This window comes from Amblyomma maculatum, chromosome 4 (assembly GCF_055883805.1).
Source record: "Amblyomma maculatum isolate TAMU_Amacu chromosome 4, ASM5588380v1, whole genome shotgun sequence".
In the NCBI taxonomy this organism is placed as follows: Eukaryota; Metazoa; Arthropoda; class Arachnida; order Ixodida; family Ixodidae; genus Amblyomma; species Amblyomma maculatum.
This window is the reverse complement of record NC_139347.1, coordinates 99,973,811-99,995,162: the sequence shown is the minus strand read 5'-3', so window position 1 is coordinate 99,995,162 and position 21,352 is coordinate 99,973,811. Positions and strand designations below refer to the sequence as shown.

General features: G+C 44.9%; 1 protein-coding gene across 1 annotated transcript in view; it reads right to left on the bottom strand.

Annotated features, from left to right (window-relative positions):
- Nucleotides 1-11,339: 11,339 nt before the first annotated feature.
- Nucleotides 11,340-21,352, bottom strand: part of LOC146191791 (dual specificity tyrosine-phosphorylation-regulated kinase 4-like) — a 177,919-nt gene continuing 167,906 nt past the window's right edge. The window contains exons 8-12 of the mRNA XM_084602292.1: nucleotides 20,812-21,127; nucleotides 19,794-19,923; nucleotides 18,696-18,824; nucleotides 17,908-18,023; nucleotides 11,340-15,150 (exon numbers count right to left, since the gene is read on the bottom strand). Coding sequence (XP_084458418.1) covers nucleotides 15,041-15,150; nucleotides 17,908-18,023; nucleotides 18,696-18,824; nucleotides 19,794-19,923; nucleotides 20,812-21,127 — 801 coding nt within the window. The 3' untranslated portion in view covers nucleotides 11,340-15,040. The remainder of the gene's footprint in view (nucleotides 15,151-17,907; nucleotides 18,024-18,695; nucleotides 18,825-19,793; nucleotides 19,924-20,811; nucleotides 21,128-21,352) is intronic.

Below are 21,352 nucleotides of genomic sequence, written 5' to 3'. Positions count from 1 at the left end.
ATAACAAGGGCAGTAGGACATGGCTATACATGCTCATGCAACCGCCATGAAGGGCTGCATGCTTGTGATAACATTTCTTACATGGTGTGAAATTGCAGAAAGAGGTAGAAGTACCGCCAAAAAATTTCTTACACAAGCAGAGCAGAACACTTCTTACTTGAAGCCATTAACGGCTTCATCTTCCGACAGGCTATCAAAAAATTAATCGATTTTTGATGACAGCACTGCTGAGGCATCATCTATGCATACAGATTCGCTGCTCTGATCATTGTCATGCTTGGGCACTCTGGCGTCGGGTGCAGTACATGCAGGAAGTGGGAAACACTCATGCAGTAACCACAAAAAAAAAAATTGCATATGGCAACTGGAAGTGTAGTCGACCTGACCTGGCTTATCCTGCCTTGGCAGTGTGGGTGGGTGAGGAAAGCCAGTCTCGCCTTCTTTTGACATTTCATACTACTAATGCTTGGAGGCTTGTGAAGACAAGGTTTCGTAATGACTGAAATCATTGTGGCCGCCATTTCATGATAAAGCTCACCTAGGATCGTTCACCACGATTTTAACAATAAAGATCACCTAGGACTAAAAAAAAAAAAAGAAACGCATACAAGACGCACCATTTATAGGATGCACTAGCAACATTTTTGTGAAAAGAAAAAATGCGCTTTATATACCTTTAAGTGCGGTTCTATTTGACCTCAGATTGTGGAGTAAGCCAGACTCGCATATCTGGATTGTCAGCAAGGATTCCAAGTAAAACTGCTCTAACAGCTTATCAGCCTGTTCTTACATGTGAAAACGAACTACTCACATGTCTGGTATTTTTTTTTTTTTTTTTGACATACAGTATAGGTAATTTTTTTCTGTTGAGCTAGTTGGTACATATTGTTAGGAATAACAGTGCTGAGACGTGGGACAGCGCCGGTCCTGTCTACTTCTTTTTTCCTTCATCTCGGTGCTGTTATTCCCATTCGTGCAATTCTTTGTAGCTCCATAGAAAAGTTGGGCTATTGGGCTATCCTTCTAGTCCAAACATGTTGTATGCATCGACGGCCTGTCTGTTAGCCATGCATTATACCACAGCAGACATGTAGCATTCAGTGGCTTGCAATGAGAATGCAGCTCTTTCTGTTGCGTGATATGTATTACGTATGTCTGCCAAAGTGTCTCGGGCTTTAGTATTCATCGTGGGTTCAATCCTCGCTGCAATGGCTGTATTTTAATGGAAGTGAAACATGAAAATGCCAGCATGCTTTGTGTTGTCAGTGCATGGTAAAAAAAAAAAAAAAAAAAAAAAAAAAAGAACAACTAAGATGGTTTAAATTTATATAAAATTGGAGCCATACGCAAATGCTAGAAGTGGCTTCACAGCAACCATATAGTCCTCCATAAGGAAATAAAATCCCCATATGGAGGGGTTCTAAGCAAGGAGGCATGGTCTATCTAGCTGGTACTATTCACTGCTTGCTTATAGGAAGTATTCAGAGATCTGCATTGGGAAAAGTTGGAGATCGTATCTGCAATTTTTTGGTGACATTGCCTTGCTAAGGAACTCAGCTGATGAATTATAAAGGTCAACTAATGACTGTAGCAGGCAAAACAAAATGGTAGGCCTAAAAGTTAATATGCAGAAGACTAAGTAATGTTCAACTGCCTCTGAAAGCAATAGCAGTATATGATGCGAGGTGCTGGAAGTGGCAAGAGAGTATGTTTACTTAGTACAGGTAGCGGCTGCAGATCGAGGCCGTGAGAGGGAAATAACTAGGAGAGCAAGATTGGAATGGAATGCATTTGGCAAATACTTTCAGATTATGAATGGCAGCTTACCAGTATCTCTTAGTCAAAAACGCAGAGGCTAACAAAAAAAAGTTCAGCTTAAAGTGACGACAACACAGAAAGCTTTTGAATTTAATGTGGTATGTGTATTATTAAGGGGCAGGAAGCGTGCAGGGTGCGTCAAAGAAAAAAAATGCAAGTTAGTGACATTCTATTCAAAATCAAGAAGAAATGGGCAAGGCATATAATTCGAACGCAGGATAACTAACTACCGCTAAGGGTAACAGACTGGAGGGAAGACAAGCATAGCAACAGGTGACAGAAAGTTAGGCAGACGGATGACATTTGGAAGTTTGTGGGGACTATGTGGACGTAGCTCAGAACCAGGTTAATTGCAGAAACATAGGAAAGGCCTTTGCCGTGCTGTGCTTGTAGTCAGGCTGATGATGACTATGGTGTAAATTAATACAGAGTCCTCCACTGTGTGCCTCTCATAGACTGTATGAATGAGCACTGAACAAGTTTAGAGGGAATGAAGCCTCAGTTCGCAGGTCGAGGCAACGTTTTGACAAGTGGACTTGTCAAAACGGCTCAACCTGTGAACTGAGGCTTCCCCCCTTCTACCCTTGTTCAGTGCTCTTTCATACCGTGTAACCATCTTCTTTCTCTCATTCTACCCGGATTCTCGTAGACTGTGTAATATTGGTACACTAAACCCTATATTCCACAATCTGCGTATTGTGTTATGTAAGTGTATATATGTTCTGCTGTGTTTGATTGAAATAAACTTCAAACTAGGGTAAATGGGTGTTGCTTGCTTGACCTATCATTTGTTGCAGAAAAGACATTTTGAATATGTGTCAGCAGTTAACTTTTGAAGTTGTCATCTGTAATTTCCCCCATCCCTTGTTAATCTAACCGCTGCTCTAGGGTACTTCCTCAGGGTATACTTTGAAGGGAGGACCACTCGCTGGTGTAACATACCAACACCTTGCACATCAGCTTGTAGTCACACAGTGTGTTGAAGCTCATGTCTTAGTGCTCTATAAAGTACTGCGCTTCATTAGTCGTGCTTGACAAGGTGCTCCATTTCATACAGGGTAGAAGAAAATCTGATTGCTGGTACATGAAATGCATTGAAGGAATGGGACAGTGCATTGTAAAACAGGTCCTAAATAGTGGAAGCCGCATTCTTTATCGCCTCAGCCTTTGGTCTGAATATGCCCCCCCCCCCCTCCTTCTTATTATGCTTTCTTCAAGTTAGTAGGCAGCACACGTAGTTCTGCCTATGTTAGAATGCCACCCAGTCTTCTTTCGTGGCGTAAACATCCTCCACAATCTACCTTATTTTATTTTTTTTTTCAGCTGGACAGTGCATCTAATTGTCTTCCTTGTTTTTCTTTTTTTTCTTTTTTTTTTTCTTTCATGTGCCATTTCATTCAGGTTGGGTTGTTCTCATATTTTGTACTTGGCAGCACTATCAGTATCGTTTGCTTTCATTGTTGAATTCTCCATAGTGCTGCTCTTGGCTGCATTGTGATCTTCACACGATTCTTCATAAGTGTAACATTAAGGACGCAGTCGCTATCTCTACCATTCTGGCTTTATTGCATGGCTGTGGTGAAAACGCTACCTTATAGATATCTTCTGGCTGGTCATCCGAAGTGATGAACAAATGGACAAAAGATGATGCTGAAGACGATTGAGCTGCTAGTGTTCGGCACTATTCTGCAGAAAATACTGATAAATCAGGGAAGAAAGCTTAATCTTGCTGAAGGTGACATTCCCTGATGCACTTGTGGTGGAGTGCGAACTGTAAGGCAGGCTCTCAAAGTTGCACATTCTGCAAGTTTTCCACTTAAGCAACAATGCAGATAATTCAGTCTTTCATGTTTGAAGCTGGTTGCGTGCACTGCTTCCTTGCAGCCCAACCACCATTGCCCAGTCATGAAGGGAACATCCACATTGGCTCCCGCTTACTTTTAGAAAAATGTTTGCTGATTTTTTTTGGTTGATTTCAAAGTATTTGAATTGTCTCGATGCTACCAGTTGCTTCAGTAACCACTTTAACAGAATTATAAAGCAATATAGTTCATTATAAGTAATCAGTTACTTATAGCATGTTACCTGTCATTCTGTCTGGGATGCATAGCAGTATTGTGGATGCTTGAGATGCTTTTTATTCTAAGAGTGCATCTTGATCAAGGGGTACAGCACAGCTTCAGTACCTGCAGGACATTTTTGAAAGAGTGGTGGATAATGACACCTTTATAAAGGCACCTTAAAAGTATTTTGGTGGTCACATTCTGATGCATCAGATCAGTAAAGGGGGTCTTTGTGAGCTTCTGAGTAAATCAAAAGTACTGCAAGGATGCCTAATTGATAAAGAATTGTTAGAAATTGTTCCTTGCAATTAATTAGGGTGTCACCTAACTATGTGTTCTTAGCTGCCCTTTTCCCCTTTAATGTAGAGCAATGAACCTGGTCAATCCTTGTGAACTGCTATGAAGGGGGCTCGGCACAGTGGTGTGCAGCGAGCTTTTTTTTTCTCGTGCATTAGCGTGTTTATTTTAGAGTGAAAGGATGGGGGGAGCTCTATTTTTTGTTGCTGGTATTTCCAGTAGAATTGGAGCTACTGATCACAATTTAGTGCAAAAGCACCACTTTACAAAGTAAATCGGAAAACCAGAAGGTATGTAGGAGGCCTTGACCTTTGGCATTCCCCCCCCAAAAAAAGCCATCAGGGTGGAATTAAGCCAAGGAATTTCTCATTGGAAGCGAGTACAGAACCTCATAGTTATCACTGTAGTTGATCTCCCCATGTATCTAACTGCCACCCTCATGTGGTGCATTGCGTGTCGTTGCCTTAATCAACTTCCATCTGTACGCAATGGCTCCAAACATGCCACTATCACATTGCGTCTTTAACTTGCATTAAGCGATGCAAACTTTGACAGTGTGCTGCCACTAAAGTCACCGGTGTTGCTAATCTTTGCCTAAAGCCTGTCCTTTAAACCCTAGCCTTGAATTAAATGTGCAAAGAAATGTGGCGTGCTTGTGTGCAAACATCTTTGCATTTGGCCAGCTCAGCTAAATCGGCTTCAATATTTTGGAGATCTTTGAAGGGGGGGGAGTGATAAAATAGCAGTAATTTGGGTGGTTTTCTGGTCTCAGTTAATATTATTTCATGGTCCCTTTAAGTTTGAGTAGCTAGCATGCTTTTGAGATTGCAAGTCTGTAGTAATTTGTATGGTTTCTATTAATGTTTTGGTCCCCTGGGAAAGCTGGGGTATTTGGCTATGCTGGCAGGAGGAAAAAGAAATCACTGGGGTCTCACAAGTAATGAGAAAATAGTCACAAACAATTGATTTTCTACTATCTTATGCGCAAAGCTGATAGTGAACATAGTCAATTGGCTGTTCTTTGCTGAGGAATTTTTTAAATTTTGGGGTTTGTCAATGCAGGCTTGTAAATGCATAGCGGTCTCTTTGCTAGTTACATGCTTAATGTGATAGTGTTACAGGCCTCATTCTCTAGAAAGTCTGGCATTGGTATTGTTAGCAAAAAATTACAGGTATATGCCTTCCTTCTTTCCTTATGTGACGCTTTGGATGCATGTTCTTTGAGGGCAGGGGAGTTTCTAGTCACCTCCTGACTTCTGCTGGAACATCATCCTATGGTCTTCTTAACTTCCATAGGGGATGCCTTGCCTCAGCTTATGAAAAAAAAAAATACTCAAGCTTGGCCACACAACTCTCGGAAGGTTGCTGCTATAGTTTGACCGGGCTAGGACACCAACTGCTTTTTGAAGCCTTAGCTGGGACACCTGAATATGTGGCTAATCAGTGAGAAATGTGCATTTTGATATTTTAAAGACACTCAAGTTATAAATCTTTGTGTAATTTCATGAACGGCCACAAAGAAAATGATCAGACAGCCATCTGATGCCATCTGAATGCAGTGGACGATTTCGGCACCAACTGTATGATAGCATAAGTGGCAGTGTTGGAGGGAATTGTTTCCAAGAAGAAATCTAACATGGTCTGATCATCAAAATGATTGTGTCTTAGGCCTGGCAATGTCCTTATTGTGGTCATCAGTGCAATAAGTTTCTGAATCCAAGCTGTTCACTTGTGCACGCAACGAACGTTGTGAATGTCTCAGCATCCATAATGGCTGTGGAAAAACTGGAATTGCCTTGACTTTGGATGGAAGCTGCCAGATACTGGAATGGTCGGCACAGTGACCAGGGACATCGAGCTCCAACTTTTCAACATTATATTGGCACCTGGTGTCTACTGCCTTTACTGTACTGTGACATTTTTTTTTTTTTTCGAAGTTCAAAGTATATATTCTCTTTGCTCAGTTGATGGTGAGACCATATTCAAAGAGACAAAAATGTTGCTGGATGTGTTGCTCAGCATGTGGTCGTTGGTGTACGCCTTTGCACAAGGATACGTAGACCCCGCATCACTCTGTCCCCAAAGCATTGAAATGTTTATCCAGGGATACGGAGGCTTAAGTTCATTCGGATGTATTCGAAGAGGCCAAATGGTGTAATGATTGCAGTTTTGGGTACTTTGGTTCCACAGAGATTTGGTGGCAAGTGTTGGTAGTCTGTTTTAAAGGAAATGGTAGCACCATATGCAGTGATGACATGAAATCCGCGATATAAGAAAAAGGATACTGGTGCAGAATTGCGACGCTGAGAGTGTGGTATCTGTGACAGGGCCACCGATCCTCTGCGGATTTGTTTGCACCATACACACATGGGCTAGAGGAGAGACGTATAATGTCGCGCTCAAGTGTATTGTATTGTTTTGTATTGTTTTTCTACCGTGTGTCGTCTTGTTTACATTTATATATATATAATGTGGACCGGTCACTGATTAGCGGGCGAGAGTGCTTATTGCACAGTTTTGAATTCGCTTTCCTGTGTGGGACCGACGTGCAGCACTATTCGTGCTCAGGGCAGGGTCTACTAGGCAGGCGTGCGAGAACATCAATTGTTTCGAACGATGAACGCAATTAATCGGATGCTAGGAAACTTCCCGACGAACAGACATGTTACCCTTGCGTCACTGCATTACAGGCCAATCAATCACACGGAACACGGTCTACATGAGTGTGTGTCCTTTGCACGCTAATGGCGCATAATTTCAGATGAGAATATTTCTGGGGTTCAGTTTAATTCGTTCTGTGTCGTAGGCACTTTCCAGAAGCGTCATAGCTTAGAAAGCTAGATTATGCGCTAATTATAACTTAGTTTTCACTCCATAATGACAGCTCTGAACACAATCCCATGTTCGCGGAATCAAAATGTATAATTGCAATTCGGAATATGACAGTTATCAAAAGCACTTTTCCGTAGGCCTAGCGTAAGCGCTATAGTAATAATTAGCTTAGCTGAAAAAAAAAATGTCGGTTGTGCTGACTTTGTTCATGTAGTCACGGGAACGCACCATACCAACGACCATACGCTTATAGTGTTGCGAATCTAGTGACATCGCGAATGATAGCATGCATCCTACCCCTTGTAACTTCTTCCACTGCTGTGCACATGCATATGCTTCATCTTGCTAGTTATAGGGCCACACACCTCCTGCCACAAAAAGGATTTCTTTATGACTCTCAAGGAGTCGGACAAAAGGGCTACTTGAAGTATTTCTGAAACAGAAAAAAATTGCTGCGTCTCCGCTCAGCTAAACCCATTTATGTGCAAGCGAAACTGTTGCAATGATTTCTTAATGTGGTGTTCCTAATTAAGCCAGGTTAGATTCGTATAGATAACCCAGTTACAGATCGAAAGCTCGATTAAGCGTGGGAAGACACGGTTTGTTGTGGTTTAACTCCTCCACGGTTGTCTGCGAACGTCAAGGAAATGCAACCGAAGCATTTGTTCCAGCGCGGGACTTCTCCAACACTGTCTGCGAACAACCAGGACACCACAGCCGGTTTTAGACGACACGAAGGTGTCGAGAGCGAGCCAGATAGGCAGTGGCGCCGGTGTAAGGAAAGGGTTAGCATGGGGACTGGAAGGCTGTTAGCACTGCGGCAGGCAATGTTATACATTTGTGGTTGAGGTGTGTGCGAAGTAGAAGCAGCAGGTGTGCGAAGGAGTAGTAGTAGCGCGCCGCACTTGCCACCAATTTAGAGAACAACATGCAAAGAAGCGCAACTCCGCGGCTCCTCGCGTCGCAACCCAGATCATTCGGCACGCACATGGAGAAACTCGCTCGGCTATGCAGTTGACGCTTTCGCTTAAAAAAGAATGGTCTATAACTGTACATATATTGTGAGCACTGTGTGGCTCTTCATCTTCCACACGGCTGAACGTGCTGCTTCATCCTGCTCTCTTGTAGATACCTATCGTCATCGCGGAGTGTGGTTCGCCACAGTGTGCGACCAGGGCTTCAGGTCTCCAATAAAACCTGATCCGCCAAGTCCGACCTTCGAGTTACCCACGTGGTCTTATCAGGTTATATTGGAGACCTGAAGCCCTGGTCGCACACTGTAGCGAACCACACTTCGCGATGACGATGGGTATCTACAAGAGAGAGCAGGATAAGATGAAGCAGCACGTTCAATCGTGTGGAAGATGAAGCGCCACACAGTGCTCACAATATCTAAGCTGCTTTCATAGTAATCCCCTCCAAAAAACGCAAACTAAAAATTACGAGGGACTTTAGGGACTAAAGTAGTGAACGGCGAAAGCCTGAGTGCAGCATTCTGCTACGCAACTGGCACTAATTAGAAAATATGAAATTAATTAATTAGTCATTAATAAATCGGTCATTGTGTAGTAAATAATTAACTAATTGTTGATTAGTTAATTACATGTATTACTTAAATAACCGTTAATTTGTCATTAATTAGTCATTAATCAGTAATTTATTATTGATTTGCATATGACCATATAAGGCACGCATTCGCACATACTGTGGTGGTGCTCTGTGATTGGTCGAGACCTCTATGACGTCATTCCGCCTCGGCCAATCAGAGCTGCCGCAAAAGCGGGACACATTTTGTCCACAACAGCATGAGCCATTAACGGCTTTCGCCTTAGAAGTGCCTCCACAGCTGTTATTGGATTTTACCTTGCACAACGGTAACCGCACAGTGTTTCCTTTTTTTTTTTTTCTTTTACTGTTGACCATAAGGAGTGTAGAATGTTTGACATCTAGCTGTCACCGATAATGCAGCTGATAGGATGGTTCCGAGTGCGTCGTCGTGTGCAGCTGTGCATAACGCACAGGAAAAGATTCAAGAAGAGATTAGGTTGCTTTGGACCAGAGAGCAAAACCAATGTTTTATTTGCACATTGATTTCATTCGCATTCTAATCGCACATCAAATGCACTTCACTGATTATATATTTTTTTATTTATCACTCTGCATTCTCTCTCATCATCAAAGGCACCCGAGACATCACACTCGACAGATTTTAGCCTTCGTCAGAAGAAACCATGCCGAAGTAGAACACGTCATAAATAGTACACACCAAGTCACAACGAAAGGGAAGGAAACAAGGAACGCGCTCAGGACAGCGAGGGCTGAGTACACAAGAAAGCTCTGCGTTTGTGGAAAATGCGTGACGTTATGCGGTGGCGAGCCATCGCCAAACTTCCATCTTTCTTATTCTTCGAATTCTTTAGACTCTTGCTTCGAAACGGCTCAGATATGTATTTCGTGCTTAAAATGGTTCAGTGTTATCTTGAATACCGCGCCGGAATGAATGGTCGCTGGCGTCGTTCTAAACCGTGCGTCCCAGCTCATTTTTTCATTCGTTGAGGTCAGCTTTGATGAGGAAAGGTAGATCACTTACACCTATTGAGTTTCTTGGAATTCATTCTTTCAGTCAGGTTTCCCGGATTACCTATCAAATAAATCGGAACGGGAGCTTCTGCCGACAGCAATGATACAAGGCATGGCCTAGCGATCGAAGCAAGCGGCATCAGTCGGCCAGTCATGGTTTAGAGCTGCTAGCGAACTGCCGGAGACACGCGCGCATAGCAGGCACCTGCGCAGCTCTTGTCAAACCGGGGAAAATGCATTAGATCAGCCGCACAGCTGTCGCCATTTACAGTGCGTTGCTGCGTTTTCTTATTTACTCGGGCTGCCACCTCCGGTATAGATTGTGATTATGCCCGAGTCAAACGATCGCTCTGCAGTCTACCTCAATTATGACCTTATGCAACGGCTCTCAAAAATGGTTCTGAAACGAGCATTTTAAACGAGATCAGATTAGTAGGCAGTCGTTATGAGTAGCAGCACGTTTTACGAGCGCTGACAGCTGGCGCGGTTCGAGAGTAATTAAAATTTAGCCTCGTTGCGTGTTTTACCGCACGTGCACACCGTTGCACCAGCAGCTCTCCCGAAAGGAGTTGTAAGAATAACGACACTTTCATCGAACAGAGGCGCCGAAGTTTGAGAAATCTTTTTGTAACGCTGTGCATTTCGAGTTCACACGCATGGTTTGTTTGCGAGTAAAGTTAGGATGTCAAAATAGACGCAGGATGGTCCCGTAATTAGCGTAGACGAGCCGCCAATAGCTTAATTAAATTCTACATAAGAGGTTGCTTGGTACAGGTGGAATTTCTGCCTACTTCTGGCCACCGCTACTCGCGATTGTTAATGGTCTCATTGCGCTTATGTGCGCCAGTGTCTTGTTTTTTTTGCCATCTAGATGTTGTCACTAACCTAGAGTACCACTGGTCGCCATTGTTACGGGTGTTTACGGATATTTAAATTTAGCTTGGAAATGTTCTCGCTATTAGGAGCCGAGTAAAGGAAGGGCTGGCTACGACGAATAATTGTGCAGCACACATGATCCGCGACAGCACACATAAGAGTGCGTGTAAAAGGATCTACCAACCGTGGGAGAACAGAGAACAAAGTATGAAAAAAATGTCCACGTACAGTGTTACACAAGTTGACAAATCTGTACAAAAGGAAATATTTATATACGTGTACACAGTAACAGCGCGGTGCACAATAACACAGCAGTACAACTTCAGGGGCGACGCAAACCACGACTAGATTCGCTAACAGACACAAGATATAACGAAAGGATACACAATATCAGAGCGGCGAGTTTTTCATCACTCCAGAAGCTCCACCCTCATTCTTTTTTTTTCTTTAGAAGCTGGATACTCTGCATATCTGCGGGTGCATTTGATTGTAGATGCTTATTTGGCTTGGGACAAGCACGGTCTCCCCTCTATGCTTCAGATGGGTCCCCGCTGATCTCACAGATGGTGGAAGATGCAGGAAAGAAATGACGGAAGCTAACGGCCGTCTTCGAACTCACGGCAGTGTTTATTAAAGATTTAGACAAACATATACTTACTTTATTCACGATAGCATTGATTGTGGTAGCAGCACTAAAAATGAGTGACTGCAAAACCGAGGCGACAGCTATGAACACCAGTCGACCGTCCTGAATGTAAGATGCACACACACTGGGGGGGAAAAAAAAAAAAAAAGAAACGTTTTCCTGCATTTTTAAACTGATTCATTCCCGTGCACTCTTTTTCTTTAGGTTCCGGTGGGCGCTTAGTGCTGTTTCTTTTTTTTTTGTACCATCTTGATACGTGACACGATTACGGGGTGTCGCTCCTCCTTCTCTCTTTGGGCTGCGCGCATGAAACGACTGCAGTTTCAAATTTCCCAGCATAATATTTGAACTGGCACGTCCTCCCTATGTGGTCAAACCAAAGCAGGGACCAACTGCCAGTCGCAGATAAAATCCTGCGCGGAACGTTTAGCAGAATATTCTACCACTGCTGTTGCATGCTTTATCCTTTGTATAAGGTGCACCCATGGTGACAGTTCCAGGCCGGCGAGAAAAAGCATGTCGGTCAGGTTGTAAGCACTGGTAAGGGCATAAGGTAAAGCATTAGATGTGACACGCACTCATCTCGCTAAATGCCCCTCTGTGCTCCAAGTTTCCACTATATCACTGCCTTTAACACCGCATGACGCGCTAGGTCCACGCAGCTTATTTTACCACCAAAATTAGTATACAAGCAATAAATGCATACTATAATGCAACAACTGTCATGATTTTTTTTTTTGCCTTTAAGTACCGCGTACACTGCACATTTCGTAGTGGGACATGTGTGAAAGTCTTAGAATCAATTATTAGAGATCGCTTTTGTTGTCCTTGCATTTGTTTTATAAGAAACAGCGGCTTTCTTTTTACGATGCGCCATACAAGTTTGTACATCAACATTGTGTTAATCAACATCCTCACACTTCCTCAAATTTATTTACATTGGAGTCCTGCACGTGGAGAAGCAAGCATGCGGCGTTTGTGATGCAAGTACCCTCGTGTACTCCGTTACAGAACTGTCACGTGCCCAACTTAGACAACTCAGAAGAAAAAAAAAAAGGGCTAGCAGGATAACTAATGAAATGTGGTGTTTATAACGCAGTTCCTTTGCAGAACTTAGGCTCAAATTATATCTCGCATTCAGAAACGCGAACCCACAATACATACAGATACAAAGTTTCCTAACAGTCTCATTGTGCCCATAGTTTATGCTGCACAAAACGACAGGAATCTTCTTCATTTTGAAGTCATCACTTTTCCTTTCAGAGTTTGACGGCGAGACAAGGGAAATACAAGGGGCGTTTACCTTCGGGTTTGCCTATATGACGACCCTGCTCTCTTCCTGTACGGGACAACGACGACGAGACAAAAATGCCTCCCCCATTACATGATCACGAAACACAAGGCGGCGTGCCCACCGTCATCATAGAGCAAAGCTCTAGTTCTCAGGATTCACATATAAGATTCAGTTCGCCACTGGTGACCGTATCTTGGAGGCTCATAAAGCGTCGTCAAAATAGAAATCGCATATGCAGTCACCAGGGTCGGATTTATACCTTCGAGTGGGTGGTTTGAGAGGGAGGGGCATCCCCACTAGAACCATGTATGTGTGTTACGAAAAAAAAATGGGCGGGGAAGGAAGGGAATAGTTCTTCCGTACAAAATATCTCGCTTGGGGAAAGAGGCCTCGCCCTTCCCCTTTTCCACATAAATCTGCCCTTACCAGTCCCGTCGGCAAGCTTGTCCAGCTGACAGGCATGCTGAGCGAGAGACACCAACCACGGAAAGTGCGCAGGTTCAGAGATACGGTCGCTGTATCATCCCCTTTCTTTAGCGCTTGTCACCTTGCGCATCACCGTGTGTCCTTCTGCCGGACAACATTGTCTACAGCACAACAATGCATCCTATCAGTTGAAACTTTCCTGGAGCGCAGGATGTGTTTATTTACAGGTCGCGGGTACATATTTCAATGCGCACAATTTTCATACTAAAAAAAGTGACTCAATGTGATTAGCACTACACGATGAGAGCTCATGATTGTACGACCAGCTTGTACGTAGCCAGCTTCGCGAACATTTCCTTGTAAACGCTTAGATGCACCATTATGCTGACGCTTGGCATACACAGTGTCTCACGTTACTTGAATTAAATTTTCTTTTCGCATTTTATAAGAACAGTCTACAGTCACCTGGAGCAGGTAGTGAAATCTCATCTTGATTCAGTAATCTGTTCCTTCCCTTTCTCCTTTATTCTCCTACTCGTTTTGGCGGCAACATTTACAATTACTGAAGAGATCAAATTAAAAAAAATTGTGCTAGCAGATCTCACATATGGTGACTCTTGACAGTGGATAAATTCACAGACTTGGAGAAAGATTCTTATCAGAATAGTTTTGCCTTTTCGGAAATCGCATTTCTCGTTTTCCTTTGCCAAATAATGTCCGAATTAAAGGGTTTCGCACACTTATCTTACTATAAATTGAAAACAATTCTCTATTTTTTTTTTTACATGCTTAAACCTTTCATCATGTTACGCGAGACACCCTGCATATGCTGAATTGGCTCGCAAACATTTGCAGCAGCATAATGGACGCAACGTAACTACTTATCTTGGTTCGCGTCTTTTCGCTTGCCGTGTTTTCTTGAAAAAAAAAAACACAGTGTTGTAATACGTCCTAAACAATCAGCTGTGCAGACCATGACTCTTTTGTCACAACAGAACCAAAGTAAGTAGCTGATCGAGGTATGCAAAGGTATACACACTTGGCAACCGTCAACTTCACAGGGGTTGGCGCTTGAAATTTCAAGCCATTAAACATTGCTAAATGCACTGACAAGATCAATAACTATGTTTGGTGGCTCAAGTTGTCGTGAAACACACACACACTGAAAGAGAAAGAGAGAGGACAAAACTTGACTGGCGCTGCGACTCTTTTGATCATTCCAAGATCCCATGCAGTGCACATACTGACGGCTATTGTCGGTGAGTGAAGGATTATCGTAGAAAAGACAAAAAAGCTCCAGAAATCACCTGACTGGCCACCTCTGCACTAGAGCATTTTCACTGCGACACTGAAGCTACAACCGCATAGCGCTATAGTCATGAGGCCACCCTTTAGATGTATAGGATCAATAATATACCTACAAACAATCGGTGTTTTGGTTTGATCAAAAAGATCGCCAGAAGGTATATCTCACGTTGGACGTGCAGTGACAGTCACACATCAGCAAGGCGACAGGGTTCACGTGTTTCGGGGCTCGGAATGATGCACACCATATCTTTTGCAAACACGTGGGTTAAGTGCAGTGGGCCGTACGGAACAGAGAAATATCTTACCGTCGGTTGTTTAAATGTATACGTGTATACATACGTATTTATGTATGCATGTTGAGCTGCCAAAAGGTGGTGTCATCCGTGCCTTTGGAGGCATTGTATATACTGCCCTATATGTAGATGGCTAGTCACCCTGTCGTCGGTGTGCCTTCAAAGCTGAAGCAGCCAAGAACACGAGCGAAAACAAAGAGAAAGAAATAGGTCTCGCTTGGCCTCGTAGGTATTATCGTATGCTCAGAGCTTGGCGGCCGGTGTATACAAAACGCGCGTAACTTAATGCACCTTGCCATGACTCGCTTTGGGAAAACGCGTTTTCCCGCATCTGTGTATGTACAAGTTATCCCTATATTCACTTACTCTGCGCTTTCAACGAACGAATAAACAAGAACAAAACGCGGGCCGCAAACGTATACAGTATATAGGCCAACAGGAAACGAGATGTGCCCTTTTTTTTTGGCGAGAACGGATGTCTATTTCCTTGCGTCTATGGCGCCACCTGCAGGACGTTCGCAGCGGCGAAAACGGACGAAGACCGGCGAAGTCTTCGGTGCAGTAGCCGGAGATGGTGGTGTGCCTACGTGCCTCGTACCAACTGGCGTCACAGGATCGGCGGCAGGAAGGTGCCGGAGTCCTGCAGAGGGTCTCCGTGGAATTTGTGACCGTTGATACTGCTCCCACAATGGCTCACAGAGTTGCTTGGCAGGAGCGCTGCACAGATATACATGGAAAAGTTTTAATGCGAAGACGGTGTACCGGTTCCGTTGTGAGCAATAGCCGGAGTCCCGCTGCTGTCATGACAATTCCCATTGGCTAAATGCTACGTCGCACATAGACCCATCGCACCATAAATGTAAAACATTGATGAGGGGGAGTTACATGGATATATAACTTGCCCTAAATTGTGGTATGTGATCTAACATTGTAAAGACAAGTACACATTGAGAGAAAATAAGCTCTCAAGGAAATTCAGTCATCGCAGAGCGGAATCGAACTGCCGATCTCTGCACGGGGAGCTCTCGTTCCGCTGCGATAAAGGCGCGCCTTGCAGCTGGCACGATGCCAGCACGTGGTCTGGTCGAGGCGTCGCGACTCGCGCTTGACTGCGCCCAAGCTGCGAGACGACGTCACGTGCTTGTGCACGTGCGCGACAATTAAGAAGAGACGGAAAGCTTGCTAACGCCATGTCACGTAACCTCGCGCAGAGAAGCCATCCTCCAGAAGGTGTAGAAACCGAATCACTAATACAACCACCTTACACTACCAGTTATTAAGGCGAACGCCTTTAATGGCTCATGCTGTTGTGGACAAAGGGTGTCCCGCTTTTGCGGCTTTCTGATTGGCCGAGGCTGGATGCGTCCCTGCTATCTGCAATGCCACACTTGAATGCGCGCCAAGGAACGCCACGCGACAGGAGCGATGGTGTACATACTACATACCGTCCAAACGCACACTTCCCGGAGAAAGCCTGTGTGATAGATAGTGCGCCTTTCCTTTCCTGTACACCAATTATAATAATATGTAGCACTGCAACGAATGCTGTCAAGAGGCTAACGATGGGAGGCAAATTATAGAATAGAAAGGGTAAGCTTTCACCATTGTCCTCTTAAGATACATCTAAGAGACCCTCTAATTTTTTTGTTAGGCAATCCCAAAGTTGTTTTTTTTTCCTAGTGTGCTGTGACGCGAGGGACAAAGAGAAATAGTAAAAAAATAAACACAAATCTTAAACTAGAAGATGTAGCAGATGTAGGTAGGAAAAGATGTAGACCATATCACAAATGTGGCAGCTTTGTAGTAAAGCATGGAATGCTGGGACAGTTGATTGTTCATCTGAATAAACATACAGACTCGCGATTCAGACGAGGACCAAGAAATAGCAGAAGGCAGGACGTGCGCTAAATGTCAGCTGAATTCCGAGACTCAGCAAGGCACAGTGACTGGTATAGCCCAAATACAATTGCCTATTGTCACCCACTTTTCACGTGTTCCTACCTCCTTATCTCTTGAGATCCAGGCCTTAGCCTCAGCCATACTCTGCCACACCACTCCTGGCCAACACTATATACTTACTGACAGCCAAGACGTGCTTCGTGCGTTTCTTGAGCACGCGCGCTTCCCCTTCACATCCTCCATCAACTCTCAGTTCACTTAGCCCATTACCAGTAGATTGGGTTCCAGGTCACGATGGAGTGCCGGGCAACGAGTTGGCTGATCAACCCTCCCGTGTAGCAGCTCTTCCGGTAGACTCGCGCACTCCCTAGCCCACCCATTATCACCCCCCGACCATAGCCCGCCAAGAACGAGCTAGGCGCCACATGATCCTCCAGGAGCTCTTAGAAGGCTCCTACCATCCCTTTCCAAGTTCCTTTCTCGTCGAGATTCCTGCCTTGTCCGACAACCACAGACACATAGTCTTCCCACACCTCACATCCTCCATTTTATCGCCGGATACCCCTCCCGCTCTAAATGCTCATACTTCTCGGGATACCCTGACACTATGCACGTGCTGTGGAACCGCCCACACTGCCTCCAATCCCGCCAACAGTACATAAACTCTCTCCCAATCAGTTATCGACCTCGTTCACTTCGATAGTGGCTCGCTCCACCTGAAGGAGCAGACGCGGTGGCATATTGGAGGGCCCTCGTGTGCCATATCAACCGGGTCCTCCCAGATGCTTAATCTTTTGTTTTATCATTTTTGTGGCTCTGGACTAAGGGCCCACTTACGTTATCTTTGTTTTTGTCTTAATTCAACAAAATTTATTCACTCACAAAAGCGCATGTTACGCACGGCTGTTCGCACATGTCCCATCAAACTGCATATATACCGTTCTCGTCGATGAAAAAATTCAGTTAATGCTTGACGCGCGTCCTAATAGCTATTTCGTGGTATCCTTCTGAAGAGAGAGAGAGAGAGATAATGAACTTTAATTGGTCCACAGAATTGCATGGGTAGTTTTCCTTAGGTTAGGGTCCCATTGGCTTATAGGGTTGGCCCCCGGGCCCTGGTTAGCAGCTCCGCTACTTAGAGCGACCCGTGTGGGCCAGCTGCACCTCCTATACTCCGTTTGGCTGAGTGCTCGAGTGTTATATTTGTCTAATTGTCCCTTGCAATAATTCCATATCACGTGAATAATGTCAGGAACTTATCCTCCTGAAGCGCCGGTCTTTAAACGGTGGTAGTTTCAAATGACGAGCGGCAGTCTCGCGACAGCCGTAATTCAGATGTCCACCCAAAGTGACTCTAGAATGCTACGGCGCCTTTCCTAATTATTTTCGGCGGCGGGCTGAACAGTTCAACCAAATATGCCACAGTGCCTCGCATGGTCGAACGAGAAAGCGGAACTGCTTCGAGTGTGAAGAAGCAAACGAAACCGGACTGTTCCAACCATTAAGGACCTGAAGCTCAACATCGGCAGCTCTGTTTATTACAAGAGGCCATCCGCGGGCGAACTGTATACTTACGGGACTCTTCCGACGAGGCGCTCGTGTCCCCGCTTGAAGTGGTGGCTTTCCTCTGCTCCGTTATCTTCTGTTCGGTAGGCCTAGCGCACTTGTACACCTTGTAGGAGTTCGATAAACTGCCTGAAATGCAAACGGGCGACAGAGAACAAGAGAATAAAGGCTTTTTTTTTTTTTTTTCTACAGTAACAGAGCTACACTTAACAAGCAGCCGTAGCTCCCTGTAGGAAATATAGTCCGAAATCTTAGGTCTCACAATACGGTCTATCAGCCACCGCTGTACTGGTCAGTAGTGGGGGAACAAAGTCTCAGCTTTAGCGCGGTTCTTTAGGTATGTCCGGCCGGTTTCTTATGAAAAGAAAGGTCGTTCACCGCAATCAGAGCATCTGAAATCAATCTACGATACCGATGCTTTTCATTGGCCGTAACCGGATACCCTTCTCTTAGAGGCTTAAGGAGCAACCACTACTTCTGACGCTTCGCGAGAACTCGACCATTATACAACGGGCAAGTTTCCTCTATTTTCACTTGGTATATGCCTTGTTTACAATATTCCTCATTAACCGAAAACTCGACGGAGTCAACGTCAGCTGTTCCCGACTTCAGTTTATGAGCAATTCAGTGAATTCACATGAGGCTCGTCCAAACCCGCGATGTGGCTCGCTGAAGGCGGCAATTTTTTCTAAAGTCGGGGAAAACAACCACACGGGCCGTGGGTGAGGCCGAGAGGTGCTGACAGACGGAGAAGAACGTAAGGGGGGGGGGGGGGGGGGCAATGAAAATCCCGAAACTTGCCTGTCTCCGTCTCCTTGACAGTGATGGCCTGCACCGTCTTGTATATTTGTCTCGAGTCCTTCGGCATGGCAAGCCAGGAGTGCCTCAGTGCCTCGTCAGGAGTCACTCGGGTTTCGGGGTTCCACCTCGATACGGAAAAAAATAAATGTAGTTCATCTTTGCTGCTATTTGCACCGATGCTTCTTGCACGACACATAGTTTTGTGACCGAATTCTGCTTCGAATTATTTTAATACTCCTCCACACTCTGCTCAGACCCTACAACTATAGCGTAAATTTGCGAACTACATTTTCGCCATGTGATTTCTGATGAGCGGTCTGACGAGAACGTGATGTTCCATGCACAGCGACAATTACGCACGCTTCGTCGTGATCCGTATGAAACCAGAGCTAGTTCATTTTTGAGTGGTTTACCAAAATTGTAGTTAATAGCTGTGATTTGTGTCGAGAACGACAAAGGTTAAGCAGGCGTCGAAGCGAAAAGAGACAGGAAGTTCCTCCAAGGCGCTTGCAGTACATAGATCTATCGCAAATGCCAATCATCCGTCCAGGTATCCGCTTTTTCACGTGGCGAAAAGCAGGGGTCATATATATTGGGGCTTGCCAATCATGTGACAGCTGAATTCGATTCGATACACAGCACCAAACACTTGCGAGCACCGTAGGCAACACCGTTATTTCATACGACTGCGAAGCTTACCCATCCTTTATCCCCGAAACGAAAAAAAAAATTGCATAAAAAAATTACACGCACAGAAAGTTGGCATTTTGTTTCGATGAAAAAAAATCTAAGAAATCGTACATGATTAAAATGCGACCGCCTACCAACTTCCCTTCAGAAGTCTTCTACTGACTGACGGTTGTATCATCGCACTTATTTAGTGCGCTGGGCCTATGCATGGTGAAAAACTGGGTTTTTCAGGCGTGAATAATGCACAAAGCATTGCGGGAGATCTTCAGCACATGACCGCTTTTTAAAGCAACGCCAGCACCGACGGAATTCGCTGCCGACGCCGGTTTTTCGGTGAACGGGGCCTTTAACGTTATCGCGTTAAAAACTCCAACATCAGCTGCGAGTGCATATATGATACTCACACGAGGCAGAGGGAAAGAAAGTCGACAAACTCCTCGTCGTTGCAGCCTAAAACAGCAGCCAGCGTTTTCGAGTTCGGTTTTCGCTTCTTTCCTTTGCTGTTCTGAGTTAGACGAGGAACGTTCTTCGAATCTGCACCACAGAGAAAGGGGCGATAATCAACACGCGCAGTAGCGCCGTGTGATCGGCACAAGTTCAGAGTGAGCTTCTGCATGGTTGCCGCTAGAAGTTTCCGTGTTTCACGCAACTGTGGACGATGTGGTTCACAGTCAATGATAGAGAAAGGGCCGTGCCCTTCGTCCATTCGAAACAGGTTCGAAAGTTCCTACGTAAGCTTTTGAGTTTCTGTCAGGCAGTGTAAAGTATAAAACGCGGCTACGACCATTATCAGGGTAAAGAGAGGAAGATGAGGGCTACACAGTGTGAAAGAGAACTGAACAAGGGTTGAAGGGAACCATCAGTGCGCAAGGCGAGCCAAAGTTACAACAAGGGTTTAGAAATATGTTTGTTTGACTTGCAAACTGAGGCTTTTGCTCAATCCTTATTCAGTTCTCTCATAAAACCATTACCAAGTGCTACTGTTACTACTAAGCACTACTTAGTGCCAATTAAATATTTTCATTAGGACCAAATGCTATCATTACTTTTGCATCGTACAGACAATAAGAAGGCGTAAGGAGAAGATGAGCACACATGAGTCCTCGCCCTCCCCGTCGTGAAAACGTAGGACTCGCAAGTGGCTTTTATAAAGCAAAGCGGCTTGGCCTTGTCTTAGTGCCCATTCTTGTACCTCTTAATGATTCTGAGAACATGTGTTGAAAAGTGCTGCACACTTAAACCATTCTGCTCTGCTGGGGCTGAAGTTAGAGAGGCATCAGATTGCGATTCTTAGTTTTCTTTTTTGCCCTGTTTCGAGTGCAGATCTAATCAGAATTCGATCCCCTTCATCTTTCAGCATTCGCTCAGGTTTTAACGCGTTTCGCTGTGAGCTTCAATCGGGAAAAGAAGCGCATGCAGTACCGAAGAACAGCCTCCTGCGCGTTGCCAGCTCCAGGACGGGGACGGGCGGTACCCCGAGCACCTCCATGATGCAGGCCAGCTGATCGGCCTCATGCTCGCCCGGGAAGAGAGGAAAACCCGTGTAGAGCTCAGCGAGTATGCAACCCAGGCTCCAGATATCGATAGCTGTGCCGTACGGGAGGCCCAGGATCACTTCCGGCGAGCGGTAGAACCGGGACTGGATGTACGTGTACACCCTCTGGTGCACGAAGCAGGAGCTGCCAAAATCTATCACCTTGATGGCGCTGCTGCCCCTCTGTTTCAGGAGAATATTTTCCTGCAAAGAAGAAAGATCGGCAGAAACGGAGAGTATATAGTTAGCACACCAAATGTCATATGTGCTTATATGAAAGCTGCTACTGTGTGTGTGGGGAGGAAGGGGGGGGGGGGGGGAGGGGGGGTGTTCGTGAACTCTGCCAGAAAAATAAAGGGTAATATTAAAAGTTCGTTATATGAGGTTTATTGGCGCAAAAGCAACTGCGGCTATGATGCGCCAATAACA